This window comes from Nyctereutes procyonoides, unplaced genomic scaffold (genome assembly GCF_905146905.1).
Source record: "Nyctereutes procyonoides isolate TBG_1078 unplaced genomic scaffold, NYPRO_anot_genome, whole genome shotgun sequence".
Taxonomy (NCBI): Eukaryota; Metazoa; Chordata; class Mammalia; order Carnivora; family Canidae; genus Nyctereutes; species Nyctereutes procyonoides.
This window is the reverse complement of record NW_026575021.1, coordinates 13,856,730-13,871,221: the sequence shown is the minus strand read 5'-3', so window position 1 is coordinate 13,871,221 and position 14,492 is coordinate 13,856,730. Positions and strand designations below refer to the sequence as shown.

Genomic DNA, 14,492 nt, shown 5'->3' with positions numbered 1-14,492 from the left:
ACTGAGCAAGGTATAGAATGGTCCGACCAACATGTTGTACACCTGAAACAATATAATATTGTATGGCAGTTATAGTTCAATATTTTTTTACATGTAAGAAAAATAAAAGAAAACACAGGGCAGAAGCTGATTGATATCGGTCTCGGCAATGATATTTTGGATGGGATGCCCAAAGCACAAACGACAAAAGCAAAAATCAAGAAATGGAACTCCATCAAACTCAAAAGCTTCTTTCTGCACAGGAAAAAAAAAACGGAAAAGAAAGAAAGAAAAAAGGAAAAGAAAAGAAAAGAAAAAAGAAAGAAAAGAAAAGAAAAGAAAGAAAAAGAAGAAAGAAAGAAAGAAAGAAAGAAAGAAGAAAGAAAGAGAAAGAAGGAGAAAGAAAGAAAAAGAAAGAAAGAAAGAAAGAAAGAAAGAAAGAAAGAAGGAAGGAAGGAAGGAAGGAAGGAAGGAAGGAAGGAAGGAAGGAAGAAAAAGAAAGAAAGAAAGAAAGAAAGAAAGAAAGAAAGAAAGAAAGAAAGAAAGAAAGAAAGAACAACCCACAGAATCTTTGCCAACGATATCTTGGAAAAGGGATTAAAATCAAAAATACGTAAAGAACTCAATTTAGTAAAAAGTGAACAGTATAATTTTAAAATGGACAGAACTAATCAGACATTTTTCCAAAGAGGGCACCAAAATGGCCAAAAGGCAAATGAAAGACGCTCAACATGACAGATCATGAGAAATACGCAAATGAAAACCACAGTGAGACATCACCTCACATCTGCTAAATGGCCATCTGTCATGTGCTAATGACAACAGGTGTTGGCAAGAACATGGTGAGGAAGGCACCCCCTCACATCGTTGGTGGGACCCACAAACATCAGTCCGACTACTAAGGAAACCAACGCAGAGGTTTCTCGAAGAATTAAAAATCCGCCACACAATCCAGCAATTCCATTCCTGAGTTTATCCCCAAAGGGAGTGAAAACAGGGCCTCGGCGGGAAGGTGTGGACATGTCCACCAGGGCATAAACACACTGAAAAGGTGTGGCAGGTGCACACGGCGTGGCACCGTCAGCCTCCAGCCGGAGGGATCTACTGCTGACTGTGAGCACCAGGAGGCGCCTGGAGCACGTCACCCTAGCAACCTGGACTAACTAAGCACCTTTGTGTAAGACAAAGATGAGGACCCTACGGCGCCACTTATACGCGGGATCTTACAAAGTTAAACCTGTGAAAAATGGAGTAAAGTGGTGATGACAGGGGATCGTTGGGGGAAGCACTAAGAATGATGGTGTGTAATGGTGCAAACCGCAGCCCGTGGCAAATAAGCCCCAAGGATCTAACCGCCAACTGCACTCTAACCGGGTAACGTGGTAACTACTGACACCCGGGCAATCACAATACAGCATATAAACGTGTCAAAGTAACACACTGGACACCCTAAACTTAGAAACAACACAGAAGTCACTGGAATCACATGTATGATCCATACCCTCCACGTGTAGAGACCTCCTAGACGCAGCTTCCACCAACCAGAAGGAAAGGGGTCAGACTATGGGAGGATTACCTCCGAGTGGCTCTGAGCATCTGCCGCACATCTCCCGGCTCCCTTCAAATACCTGGGCTTCCAGCAACTAAAAAGCTGACATTCCAAATGGGTAGCAGAGTTTCAATAGGAGCTGATGAGTTGAAAGCACACACGGTTTTCTCGAAATTGCGGAAATAACGTACTTAAATCCAATTTCTAGCCTAAGATTTTTGGCCAAGTGCCCAAACTCTGAGCAATGTTAGAGCCCACCTGGCCCTCTAACAATTTGTTCGCTTGCACAAAATTGCTGAAAATCAAATCAAAATGCATTCACCGGAAATACAAATATGAAATATGATTAAGAGGTGCTTTACCTAAATACAGACCATAGTTTGAGACAATAACCAGTGAATGCCAGCATTCTTGTAAATTGTGTCCAAACTGACCAGTGGCCAGCACTAAACCTAGAAAAGTATAATTTTTTTTCCTAAGCAACGAAGAACCAACTAGAATGAATTTACTTTAATGATATTCTGACATTGGTTTTATACTTCGTAGGTCAATAATTTTTGTAAAAATTTTACTAATGATGACGATGAGACCTTTTCAGAGCAATCTGAATAGGTACCGTGATCAATTTACTCAAAAAGGAAAAGAGAAGAAATCTGGAGCTGAGAATTAATAATGTACAGAAATGGGATTAGTTATGTGATCTGAGACCCTAACATACATTGAGCATTTAATTTGTGCCTAATATTCTTCTAAGTGTTTTTATTTGATTTCTTAATTTAATCCTCATAACAGAGCCATGAGTATCATTTTCCCTCACTTTCCCTTCAGGAGGGAGATTAAGTTATTTTCCCAAGATCTCAAAGCTCCATTCAGAATCTGTCAGGGAATCCACCAAAAAGTAGGGAACTATTCATAGTGTTCAAGGTTTTTACTTCTTCGGAGTGGGAACCAGCAGATTCTGGTACCGTCTCCCCCTAAACACACTACTGCTCTCCCTATCCTCCTTATGCCAGAAACTACCGCTTTCCAGCTATCCAAAATGATGAGAAAAAGCAATACATTGTGAATCCCATCTATGCTCAAGGTTTGGTTATTTTAACTAGTGAAAGAAATGGAAGTAACACAACTAAAATCACCCACTCTTCTGGTGACAAGGAGTCAATACTATACGGTTTTTAAATTTATAGTCTTCTGTTTTATTTAACTTTCTCCCCTTGAAATAGATTTTATCATGAGAATGGTTACAATATGGTAGAAATAACGTTCTAAGTTTAACTGCTGAGCAAGCATCGAACTAAATTTGGTGGATAAACACTGAAATAATGAGCATTCACCAGTATCATAAAGCGTGTGCTGTTACTGCCAGCAAAGCTGAGTGATGATTGTTAACTACCTTGACACAAGGTCAAAGCATATAAGTAAAAAATACTGCAAATCATAAAATAGTAATACCTGTTAGGCATATTTTAAGGTTCCTTTTAAAAACTAAGAGTGGAGATTGCAAAATAGTTAACCAAGTCCTCGCCTTTGCAAATACCTACCAGTGTAGTCAGATAATCCCTGGCCTTATATTTCACCACAGCAGGACCGGACTACGTCTGGAGGGTAGCAGCCTCTCCACATCTAAGATGTTGTGAAAAGCAAGTCCTCAGCAACGTGGTTGCAGAGAGGTTGCAGCATGGAGCATTTTCCCAACATCCTTCATACCATCTAAACATAAATAAATGAGTGTGGGCCTCTGTGCGTATGTTCATAAGGCTAACAAGTTCGTTTGTGACATTATTTTAATCTGCACCCCTATTTTTCTTGACATTTTTACTTATTTTCATTCTCCATAGGAACCTGCGAAACAACATCTCGGGTCTTTGCCTCTTGCTAATACATTCATACCTAATAACATAATTCACAATTAGATAAAGTTAACTGAGATCAGCATTTAAATCCAACATCTCTCTCATTCCTAGTCATAGGTCTCATCCCTTGGGGGGAGGAGGGGGTACAGCCTGGTAATCCCGCAATAAGCGGAAGTGATACTAAATCTCAAGTCAGTAACTACCTCCATGGAACCGCCAACATCTTTGGCTCATTCATTAATTCGCACTGTTTTTTCAAAAAAAGTAACATTTGTTGGGTGCTTAATGTGTAGTAGCCACTGCACCGGGAGCTGAGAACACAGAAGACTTTGGTGCCAGTTTCCAAGGAGAGGACTAATGCCGAAGATCAACATGAAACGAGACTGTCACATGTCAAAGGAAATGAAGACAGGACCTCAAAGCCATGTCTGCACGCCCGTGTTTATCGCAGCACTAGTCACCCTAGCCAAGATATGGACCCAACCTAGGTGTCCATCAGTAGATGAACAGGTGCAGCAGGTGTGGTGTATACGGAGCGGAATATCATCTAGCCAAGAGAAAGGATGAAATCCTGCCATTTGTGACAACGCAGAGGCACCTTGAGGGCATTAGGCTAAATGAAATAAGTCAGACGGAGAAAGACAAATACCTTATGATACCAATTAGACCATGGAATCTAAGGAAACAAGGCTTGTGGAAACAGAAGAGAATTGTGGTTACCAAGCACTGACAGATGGGGGAAATGGGGAGATGTCGGTCAAAGGGTACAAGCTTCCAATCATCAGATGATTAAGTTCTGGGAACCTAACGCACAGCACTGTGATTATAGTTAACAATAAATACCGTTATCATATACTTGAAAACTGTTAAAGTAGATCTTAAACATTCTGACCCCATAAAAGGAAATGGTAATTATGTGACAGTGAGGCACTGGCCAACACTATAGTGCTTATCAATACATAAATGCATCAAATCAACATGCTGTATCATCATATGGCTTCACTCATACGGAGAATATAAGAAACAGTGAGAGGGATTATAAGGGAAAGGAGGGGAACTGAGTGGGGAAAATCAGAGAGGGAGACAAACCATGAGAGCCTCCTAATTCTGGGAAACAGACAGAGGGTTGTGCAAGGGGAGGTGGGCAGTGGGGACGGGGTGACTGGGTGACAGGCACTGAAGAGGGCACCCGATGGGATGAGCACTGGGTGTTATACTATATGTTAGCAAATTGAATTTAAATATAAAAAAGTAATGTAAAAAATATAAATAAAAATAGATATGAATAAAAGTAAAATATAAAAAAATTTAAATCAACATGTTGTATACTTTAAACTTTCTAAACGTTGCATGTCAATGATGTCTCAATAAAGTTAGGGAAAGGGGATCCCTGGGTGGCTCAGCGGTTTAGCGACTGCCTTTGGCCCAGGGCGCAATCCTGGAGTCCCGGGATGGAGTCCCACGTCGGGCTCCCTGCATGGAGCCTGCTTCTCCCTCTGCCTGTGTCTCTGCCTCTCTCTCTCTCTCTCTCTCTCATAAATAAATAAATCTTTAAAAAAATAAAATAAAATAAATAAAGTTAGGGAAAATGAGATCTATCAAGAAAGGAATAAAGGGAGAGAAAGGAAATTACATATTGTAGGAATGCAGTAGTAAGGGTCCCACACCCAGGCAAGCAGAGAGACTGAGGGCAAAATGACTCCACCGCAAGGGTCACCCAGTGTCGCATGACTTTGATACCAAGGAATACACTTAAGAAGACCCAATGGGTCAGTTAGGACGTAAACTTGCAAGTAATACAAGCTCAGAATAAAACACCCCATCTACTTTTGATTTCGAAGGTGCAAAATACACCTAGCCTTGTAGGATCATTAGGTTTCATGAGATGCTCGCACACAAAAATGAATGATGGGAAGTTTACAACGGAGAGGGATGAGACAGGTCTATTCGAGTCAGCAGTTAGGGAGGTTCACCATCACCCTTAGGACCTGCAAAGTGACTTAACCTGTTAGAGTAACTTTGAAACTCAATGAATGAAGTCGTTCTCCTCTCTAGGGAACTCCTTTCCAAACCTCTGACGGCAAAGCCTCTCACTCATGAAAGAATGAACTCGATTAGAAGAATCACCAGCACGTCCGGCGGGATGTGGCTGCTACTAAATGCTGACAGGTCACTCCAATACCTTGAAGTTCATTCAAAAGCGGGTTTAAAGCATGACACCTGCAAGTAAGTGTAAACTGAAGGGTAACCTAAAATGCTACTTTCCCAGTCCTTCAGATACACATTTAAATACAAAAGAACATATTATTTACGTATATATACGTATTCCCACAGTAAGGCTTCAGAAATACCAAAAGTCAATCTCAATACCCAGCTGGTATTTAATACTGTTTTGAAGTTAATTATATTAAGTATATAATTTAATGTCATTAACCAATATCCAGAACCAATTGACTATATGTAATTAACAAAATTGATTTCAACTAAAATAGCCTCTTCGGTATACCACCTTCTAAGAATAGGACATATAAAATGAGCTCTCACACACCAAATGAAAATGAATTTTCTATAGGGAAGGAGTATGTGGGGTGCCTGGGGGGCTCAGTCCCTAAGTGTCTGTCTTCAGCTCAGGTCATGATCTCAGGGTTCTGGGATCAAGCCCCACATGGGCTCTCTGCTCAGCAGGGAGCCTGCTTCCCTCTCCTTCTGTGCTTTCTCTCTCTCTCAAATAAATAAATCGAAAGAAAGAAAGAAAGAAAGAAAGAAAGAAAGAAAGAAAGAAAGAAAGAAAGAAAGAAAAAAGGAGTATGTGACTGACTACCATAGCACTGTCTAAATTCAAGCCGCTCTAACCTATAAATACTACTTGTTCCCCCAAAAAAGTGCTAAATTGAGTCAAATGGTTTGTTTTCTTTACTTTAAAAAACATTCATAAATATGGTAGCCTTATTCAATAAAAATTAACCCTTTATCAAGCAAAGACAAAAATATTTATTTACTGTATTCTTAAGGAAATTTAACGTAGAAATGTTTGATTCAGATATAGTTCACACTACCTTCTTTGTTTGCTTATAGAGCTAAGTTGTAAGTACTCAGTAGACAACGAAATATACTTGTCAAATTGCATGAAACAGGTATAATTTTTATGTTTAGGAGGAAGGGCTTTGAAGAAAGAACTACTCAAACTCCATCTCAGTCCCATATAGGTCTACGACGCACAGATGTTACGTAACCTTTTCAAATCATAGTTTCCTAACAGGAGTGGCAGGGAACCAAGGTCAAGGAATGTTATGAGAAGTAAATAAGTAATGTGCGTAAAATACATCACAAAATTAGGTCACGGTAAATGTTCTTTTTATTACACATTCTGTATTTTGAAAAAGAATCAACTATTTTCTATGCTTACAGGGGAAATATTTAACACCAACACTTATTTATAATACCGTCTGTGGCAAAGGACATGTATTATACTTGTATTATCTAAGATGCCAATAAAAATGTTAATGTCACGGGGAAATGTCATTAAGTATAATTAATGTGCAAAACAAAACAAAGACCGCATACAAACCATTTGCATAGTAAACCATTTGTATAGCGCATAGGAAAAAGACTGGAAGAAAATAAAATAAGATTTTATCAGCAGTTACTGTTGGTGATTTTTTTAAATTTTCTTTTATAAAATTCTTAAAAATGCATGTATTACTTTCATAATCAAACAAGAGCTACTTTCAAATGACAGGCTGAGAGTCATTTCCAGATTTTTTAACTAATGCCGGTTAATACCTCATGACAGTAAAATATATAATAATAGATGCTTATTTTCGTGCAGATTATTTTTCTTTTTTCCAGAGGATTCTTTTCAACTAAGGCATACCCTCACACGTGTGTGCGTGTACACACACACACACACACACACACACACACACACACTGTGAGTTCTGGCAATCTGAGCTACAAAAGAAAAAGAACTTTGCCAATAAAATTTATATCATTTAGTCTGTCGGCTTCATAATCTGAGTAACGACTGACCAATAAGAAGCTGTAGGGAGTAGCAGAGGAAGCTGACGTCATGACCCTACAGAAAAAGATCAAGTCTGGGGCACCTGGGTGGCTCAGGTGGTTAAGCATCAGACTTTTTATTTCACCTTGGGTCTTGAGGCCAAGCCTGGTGTGGGGCCCTGAGCTCAGCGTGGAATCCCCTGGAATTTCCCTCTCTCCCTTTCCCTCTGCCCCTCCCTGCCCCTCATGTAAATAAATAAACCTTAAAAAAAATCGACTTCGGAGACAGTACGACAGTACTATGTGAGACATAAAAGCTTAATGCCCTTAAACAGGAGCCGATGCCATAGCACCGCCTCCAGACTTCTTGCACTCCAAGGTTTTTGTCATTTTCTGTCCGCTTTATTATTTCACCTACTTTCATGAAATCAGGATGTTGATGTTTAAAAAGTCATCCGCTCCTTTTGCTTCTTCTCCACTGACTCAGAAGTCATTCAGTCATGTGATTGCAAAAGAAATTTTCACATTATACTTATAAAAATAACTAGTAACTCTTTAGGAGGAAAAGAACCATCCTTTTAAAAGACGATGAATAAAATTCTTTTCCATACAATGTTTGGTGGTAAAAGTAGAACCCACGTTTAGACCAGAAAACAATCTAAAACTCTAAAAGTATGCATCTAAATAGAGGGACTTTTTAAAGATGTTTTTTTAGAAAGCTTTGGCTACACGGGTCTCCTCACATAGGACTGAAGGACTATTTGAATATTTTCAACTCAACCAGCTACTTCAACCCAACACAAATAACCCAAAATAGATTTGAAAGAATAGTTATGAAAATCCATGCAAATGAGAATTCATAACTCTGTTCAGTAAGCGCATTAATCCCTAGTTCCGGCACTCTCACATACCACAACAAAAAGTGTGCATACCAAACAAAGAAAATCAAATGCACCTTCGAGAAATGTATACTTTCACACCAAATATTACTCGACCAACATATGGAATACAAAACAGAAGCACTTTAAGAGCTTAAATATCGGCGTAAGCACACTGATGATGAGGACAAAGGACCTAACTCTGAGTAGTCCGCATGGCACATTCCAAGCCTATAACCATTTATTGCCCACGTAGTACAAAACGCCAACGCAAAATATCTTGTATTCCAGATCTAGCTGAAAACAGCCACAAGCACATCTAGCAGACACCCCCCACACACACACCCAAAAAAAACCAGAAAGCACAAAAACCACTCCCCTTTCTTTCAAGAAAGGACAATCTTCAGTGTTAAAGGGGGAATATGGAATGGTAATACCATTGGTATAGGTTGCGGAGCCTAAAGGACTAGGTGGAATAATGAGTCAACTCTGAGAATAGATAAAAGCGTCCATCTAGCCAAATGAAGTTGGTATTTAATGTTTAATAGCCTGTATATAACCTTGAGCATCGGAACCCAATGACTTGGGTACAAGCACTTAAGCAGATCATGAATCTCAGTGTTTGTCAGAAAATATTACCAAACTTTCACGTTCTGGTAGAAAGCATTAAAACACTTCTTGGCCCTGAATCAGAAGAGAGTTCTGTTGGAGTCGATCCAAAAAACCTAACTGTAGTATGACTGGCAAACCCAGGTGGCTTGAGCTTGGCCTGGAAAATCCAAGTTCTAAGGACGAACTTGTTATTAACCCGGTCCTGTCAAACCTTTGAGACTTTATTCTGCTATCATTTAATTGCAAAACCATTTCCTGGTTAACTTTAACTAATTAAATTGACTATACTTATAACAGAGTTAAAATTTAAAATTGAGAAGAATAATAAACTCTGTGTGATACGACTCTTCATCGCAACCTCTAACATTTGTTAAGCCTTTACCACATGTCAAGCGCTGGTCTAAGCAGTCTACGTGTATTCTCAAATCCTCTAACACTGGTACTATAATAACCCCCACTATACAGGTAGGGGAATGGAGACGTAGAAGAAGTAAATAATTTAACCCGGATCACACAATTGGTAAATTACTGAACCATTCAGCGCTGTCTTCCCCTCTGTATAGAAACTCAGGGGCCAAGGGGGAGAGGGAGGGAGGAGCTACAATCCATGGAGCTAAAATTGATGGCCCAGTGTGTAAACTACAATTCTACAGTTTGCAGAGTAGCTTCATGCTGCTAATTTCACACACAGCCTGAATTTTAAAAAGTGTTAAAATGAGTGATAATACATGTCATACGCTAAAATAAATATCGGTTGAAAAAACTGTGTCAAAGGGGAAATAAAAAATAAGAAGTTCCCTTTCTGCCTTTTAAAACACGGCACACAGGTTCACCCAATAATTTTGTTTTTAATGAATAACACTGATGGTTTTTCTTTTTTTACACAGAGACTGCTAAACAAAATTATTATACTCCGTATACTTATTACCTAAGCTGAAGGGAATGGAAATATAAAAAAATTTACGGTGTATGCTCATTCACCAATATTAAAAGAAATCCTATGCAAAAAAAAAATCTGTGAAAATATGCTACAATCTACACAAAACAAAAAATAAGTGCATATACAATAGGATTCAATTTAAATTTACATCACAAATTGGTTTGTTTTATATTGCTTTTGGTTAGTCGATGACTAGAATACACTTCATAACGTTATTTAACCTGGGAATGTGTATCCCCCCCCCCCATAGAATAATCAGTGAAGAAGGCTATGGGGTGCTTAGATTCCTAGGACTTTTATGAATGAAGCTCAGAACTCGTTAGTTATGTGACCACTCTACACGTAGTTATTTGTAATATGGACATTTTGTTCTGTTTGACACTTCCTCTGGCTCCCGAAGTTAAATATCCTAAATTCCAAATATCTCAGATTACCTAATTAGTTAAATTGCATGAGTTTCCCACTGCAATAAACTATTTTAAAGGGATGTTTTCATAATCTGGAGACAACCTATGGTCTCTGCATAAAGCAATGAACGTGTTCAAGTCCACAACTCTCCAGGAGACAAAGAGAGGCCAACACTTGTGAAAGATCCCAAAATGCAAGAATCTTAACCACTGAGCACTGATGCTCGTATCTTTTCTAACAAAAACCCTCTAGCCGTAAGAGAGTCAAAAGTTCATCTCATCCTAAAATGCCTGGAAAAATATCCACGTTGGAATGACATAAATGCTTAAGAGCCAAAATGTTAATAAGGGTCCTACTCTTGACAAAGGATAAAATGTAACCTGGGACGCTAAAGATAACATGTCTTAATTCCTTAATATGCATAGAAGAGATCCCAACTTTACATAAGCAATAAACTATCACCTTCCTTTAGGCAAATTCTCCAGCAAACTGTGCAACAAATAACACTTTGATATAAGGAGGACAAGCGTGTCCTTCTCTACGACTTCCATGGGCACTTTCTCCGCTCCTCTGGGAAATGGTTTTCACAGGAAATCCAGCTCTATTAAACAGGACCCATCCAACAGTCAGGCCCAGCGTGTGGGGGCTTTGTCATCCTACCTCCCAGATTACTAGGATATACCAATGCGCACCTTCCAATATCAAGCTTGCACCTGTGCATAGATAGATAGATAACAGATATAGAGGATAGATAGATGATAGATGATAAATAGATTAGATAGATGATAGATAGATTAGATAGATGGTAGATGATGATAGATAAAAAGTCCTTTCGACTTCTCCAGTTACATAAAGTGCAACAGTCAACGGTCCAGTTTCCAAACAGGGAGTGAATTCCGAAAAGAAACAGCACCAACGAAGGCTGGTCTCTATCCCAGGCTGTCAAGGAGACTCTCCCGAAGTCGACAAGCGAGTTGCCCATGCTGTTCCTGCCGCCATCCCAGCGGGCTCTTCCCTTGTCCTAACAGCCCCCTGGTGGTGGCCTCCCCGCATCCTCCAAGCGTCGCCGACTGCCACCCCCCCAGGCCCCAGCCCCCAGCCCCAGGACACCGGGCGTAGTCCCTGGTCCCGGGGAGCCCCTGCACACAGCGCCGCGCCAAACGCTTCCCAAAGCCTCACGCTCATTCTCCGGTTTCGGAAGCTCACGGCCCATCCCCTCCCTCCCCGCGCCCCGGGAAAGTGGCCTCGGTCCCCCTTTTGCACCTGAGGTGCCCGGGGCGGGGGGGGGGGCACAATCGCACAGCCGCGCGCGCAAGCGCCGGTCCCTAACCTGCAACCGCGCGGCTGAAGGCACCTGCGCTCCCGGTTCCTCCGCCGCGGTGCGGGGCCGCCCGGGGAGCGCACCTGGGTCCCGCCCGGGCCTGGGGCGCTCGGGAGCACCTGCCGCGGTGACCCCCGCGCCAGCCCCGCACCGCCTGCAGACAGCGCGGGGGGGCCCCACCGAGCCCCCCGCGGCTCCCCCCCCCAATCCCGCCCGAGCCCAGCGCCGCGCTCCCTTCTCCCCTGCGCCCTCCGGCGCTCGGGGACAAAACCAAGAACTTCAGGAAGGGACCGGCTGGGGAGGACACGCTCCCGACCCCCGACCCCCGACCCCCACCCGCGGACCACGGGGACCCGAGGCAGCTCCCAGGGCGCGAGCCCGTCCAACGCGTGCGCTGCGTGACCAACCGTACAGGGAAAGCCCCTCGGCCCGGAGTAAGCAAGCCCCCCCCCACACCTGCCCCATCAGGGCTCCAGCCAGGGCTCTAAGCCCCTCATCCCCGGTAGTGACCCAGCTCCCCTCCGGGACACCTGCCCCGTCGGGCTCCAACCCGGGCTCTAAACCCTTCGCCCCCCGTAGTGACCCAGCCCCTGCCCGGGACACCTGCCCCGTCGGGACACCTGCCCGGGCCCTGAGCGCCCCCACCCCCCGCCCAGTACACCTGCCCGGGGGGGGGGGGGGCCGAGCCGGCGCAGGTGGGAGGAGCAGGGAACTTACGGAAAAAGATGTACTCGGTGTAGCTGCTCCAGACCTTGTCGTCGCGGTACTGGCTGGCGGCGGCGGCGCTGCCCGAGGAGTTGCACGCCACCATGTGGAAGCCGGCCTCGGACAGGCGGTCGAACGCCTGCTCCAGGTGGGTGAACTTGAGGTAGAAGCGGGACGTGTACTTCTCGGGCGGCCGGTCGGGGTCGCGGCTCTCGTTGAGCGTGTCCCCGAAGACCTCCTTGGCCAGCGCGATGCGCCCGCACACCAGGATGCGCGCCACGCGCCGGAACCGGGCGTCGGCCTGGAGCTCCCGCGCGGCGGCGGACGAGCCGCGGTAGCCGAGCGTCAGGAAGCCCGAGCGCCGGCCGCCCGCCGCCGCGCCCGCCGCCGCCCCCGCCGGACCCGGGCCGCCGCCCCCGCGCCCGCCCCCGCCCCCGCCCCCGCCCGCCGAGGGCGCCCCCGCCGCCCCCCGCGGCAGGAGCGCGTCGCCGCTGCCCTGGGAGCCGCTGTCCTCCAGGTCGCTCGGGCAGCCCTCGTCGTGGAGCGAGCCCCGCCTGGTGACCTTGGGCGCCAGCAGCTTGACCAGGTCGGCCAGCTGGAAGTACTCGGCCTCGCGCAGCAGCCGCTCCTTCTCGGGGAAGTGCTCGGGCAGCGCCAGCTGCTTGTCGCGCAGGTAGTCCAGCACGTACCTGAACAGGAAGCCGTCGCGGTCGATGAAGAAGCGCGCGCGGCTGTCCCGGGGCAGCTCGGCCCTCCGGCGGGCGCCGGCCCGGGGGCTGGCGGGCGCGAACATGCAGGCCAGCGTGCTGTCCGGGACGCTGAGCAGCGTCGAGTGCTTGGTCACGTACACCTGGCCGCCCACGTTCAGCTCCACCACCTCGGGGAAGGGCGACGGCGCGCGGGGCCCCGGGGCGGCGGGCGCCGCCAGCATCTCGCTGATGGGCAGCACCGCGCCGCCGCCGCCGCCGCCGCCGCCCTCGCCCGGGTCCTGGAGGGCCATGCGCCGCCGCTGCCCCCGCCGGCCGGCGCCTCCCGCTCCCCGGCCCCGCGCGTCGGGGCTCGCTCGGGCCGCGGCGTCCGCGCTCAGGGCTCGGGGCGGCGGCGGCGGCGGCGGCGGCGGCGCTCGGGCTCCATCGGGGGAGCGGCGCGCGGGCGGAGGCGGAGGAGGCGCAGGAGGCGCAGGAGGAGCAGGAGCCGGAGCAGGAGCTGGAGCAGGAGCAGGAGCAGGAGCAGGAGCAGGAGCAGCAGCTGGGGCTGCAGCGGCCGCTGCTCCCGGGCGACGGCGGGCAAGTGCGAGAGGCTCGTGGGCGGCCGCGCGGCTCCCCGCGGGGAGGGCGGGGGGAGGGGCCGCAGCGCAGCCCGGGCGCGGACGGAGGCGCTCCCCCGCTCCCCGCAGCCCGGGAGGCGGCGCTGACGTCAACTCGGGACCGGGCCCCGAGCCACAGCTGTCACTTAAAGGGATAGGCGCCGGCCGCCGGGCGCGGGGCTCCCGCTAGGGGGCGGGGGCGGGGGCGGGGGCTGCGGGGAGCCCCCTGCGCGCCTCCCGCACCCGCTCCCTCCGCGCGCATCGGTCCAGCCGTCCTCCTCCTGCTCTTCCTCCTGCTTCGCCCTTGCTCGTCCGGAGACCGGACCTTGGCCGCGGAGGGATTGGGGGGGCGGGGCGGGGAGCGTCGGGGACCCCTGCGCCCCGGGGGGCGCACGGCGCGGCTCCCGCATCCGCTCCCTCCGCGCATCGGTCCACCCGTCCTCCTCCTCCTCCTCCTCCTCCTCCTCCTCCTCCTCCGCCTTTGCTCGACCGGACCTTGGCCGCGGAGGGAGGAGGGGGGGCGTCGGGGAGCCCCCTGCGCGCCGGGGTGCGGACGGCGCGGCTCCCGCCTCCGCTCCATCCGCGCGCGCATCCGTCCATCCGTCCTCCTCCGCCCTCCCCCTTGCTTTGGCCGCGGAGGGATGGGGGGGCGGGGGGCGTCGGGGCCCCAGGGCTCTCCCGTCCAACACTCCGCGCATCTCCCGCCGCGCTTCCCGCAGCTGGCGGGGCGAGGGGACCCTGCGGGCCTCGGGGGTCCCGGCCGCACCTGCAGCCAGGGGCGCCGCGTGTAGCCGACGATGTCCGTCCGCAACACTAATAAGGGGCTGCGTGTAATGTCACTGTTTTTCCTTTCTTTTTTATCTTTCCATTATTTGATACATTTCAAATGCTTTAAAAAATGTTTACGGAGGAAAAGGGGTAACTGAAGTCCTCGTCCCGCCC

At 47.4% G+C, this 14,492-nt stretch overlaps 1 protein-coding gene across 1 annotated transcript in view; it reads right to left on the bottom strand.

Annotated features, from left to right (window-relative positions):
* Positions 1 to 13,176, bottom strand: part of KCTD8 (potassium channel tetramerization domain containing 8) — a 223,053-nt gene extending 209,877 nt beyond the window's left edge. The window contains 1 exon segment of the mRNA XM_055341179.1: positions 12,257 to 13,176. Within this exon segment, the coding sequence (XP_055197154.1) occupies positions 12,257 to 13,175 (919 nt within the window). The 5' untranslated portion in view covers position 13,176.
* Between the last annotated feature and the right edge of the window lie 1,316 nt (positions 13,177 to 14,492).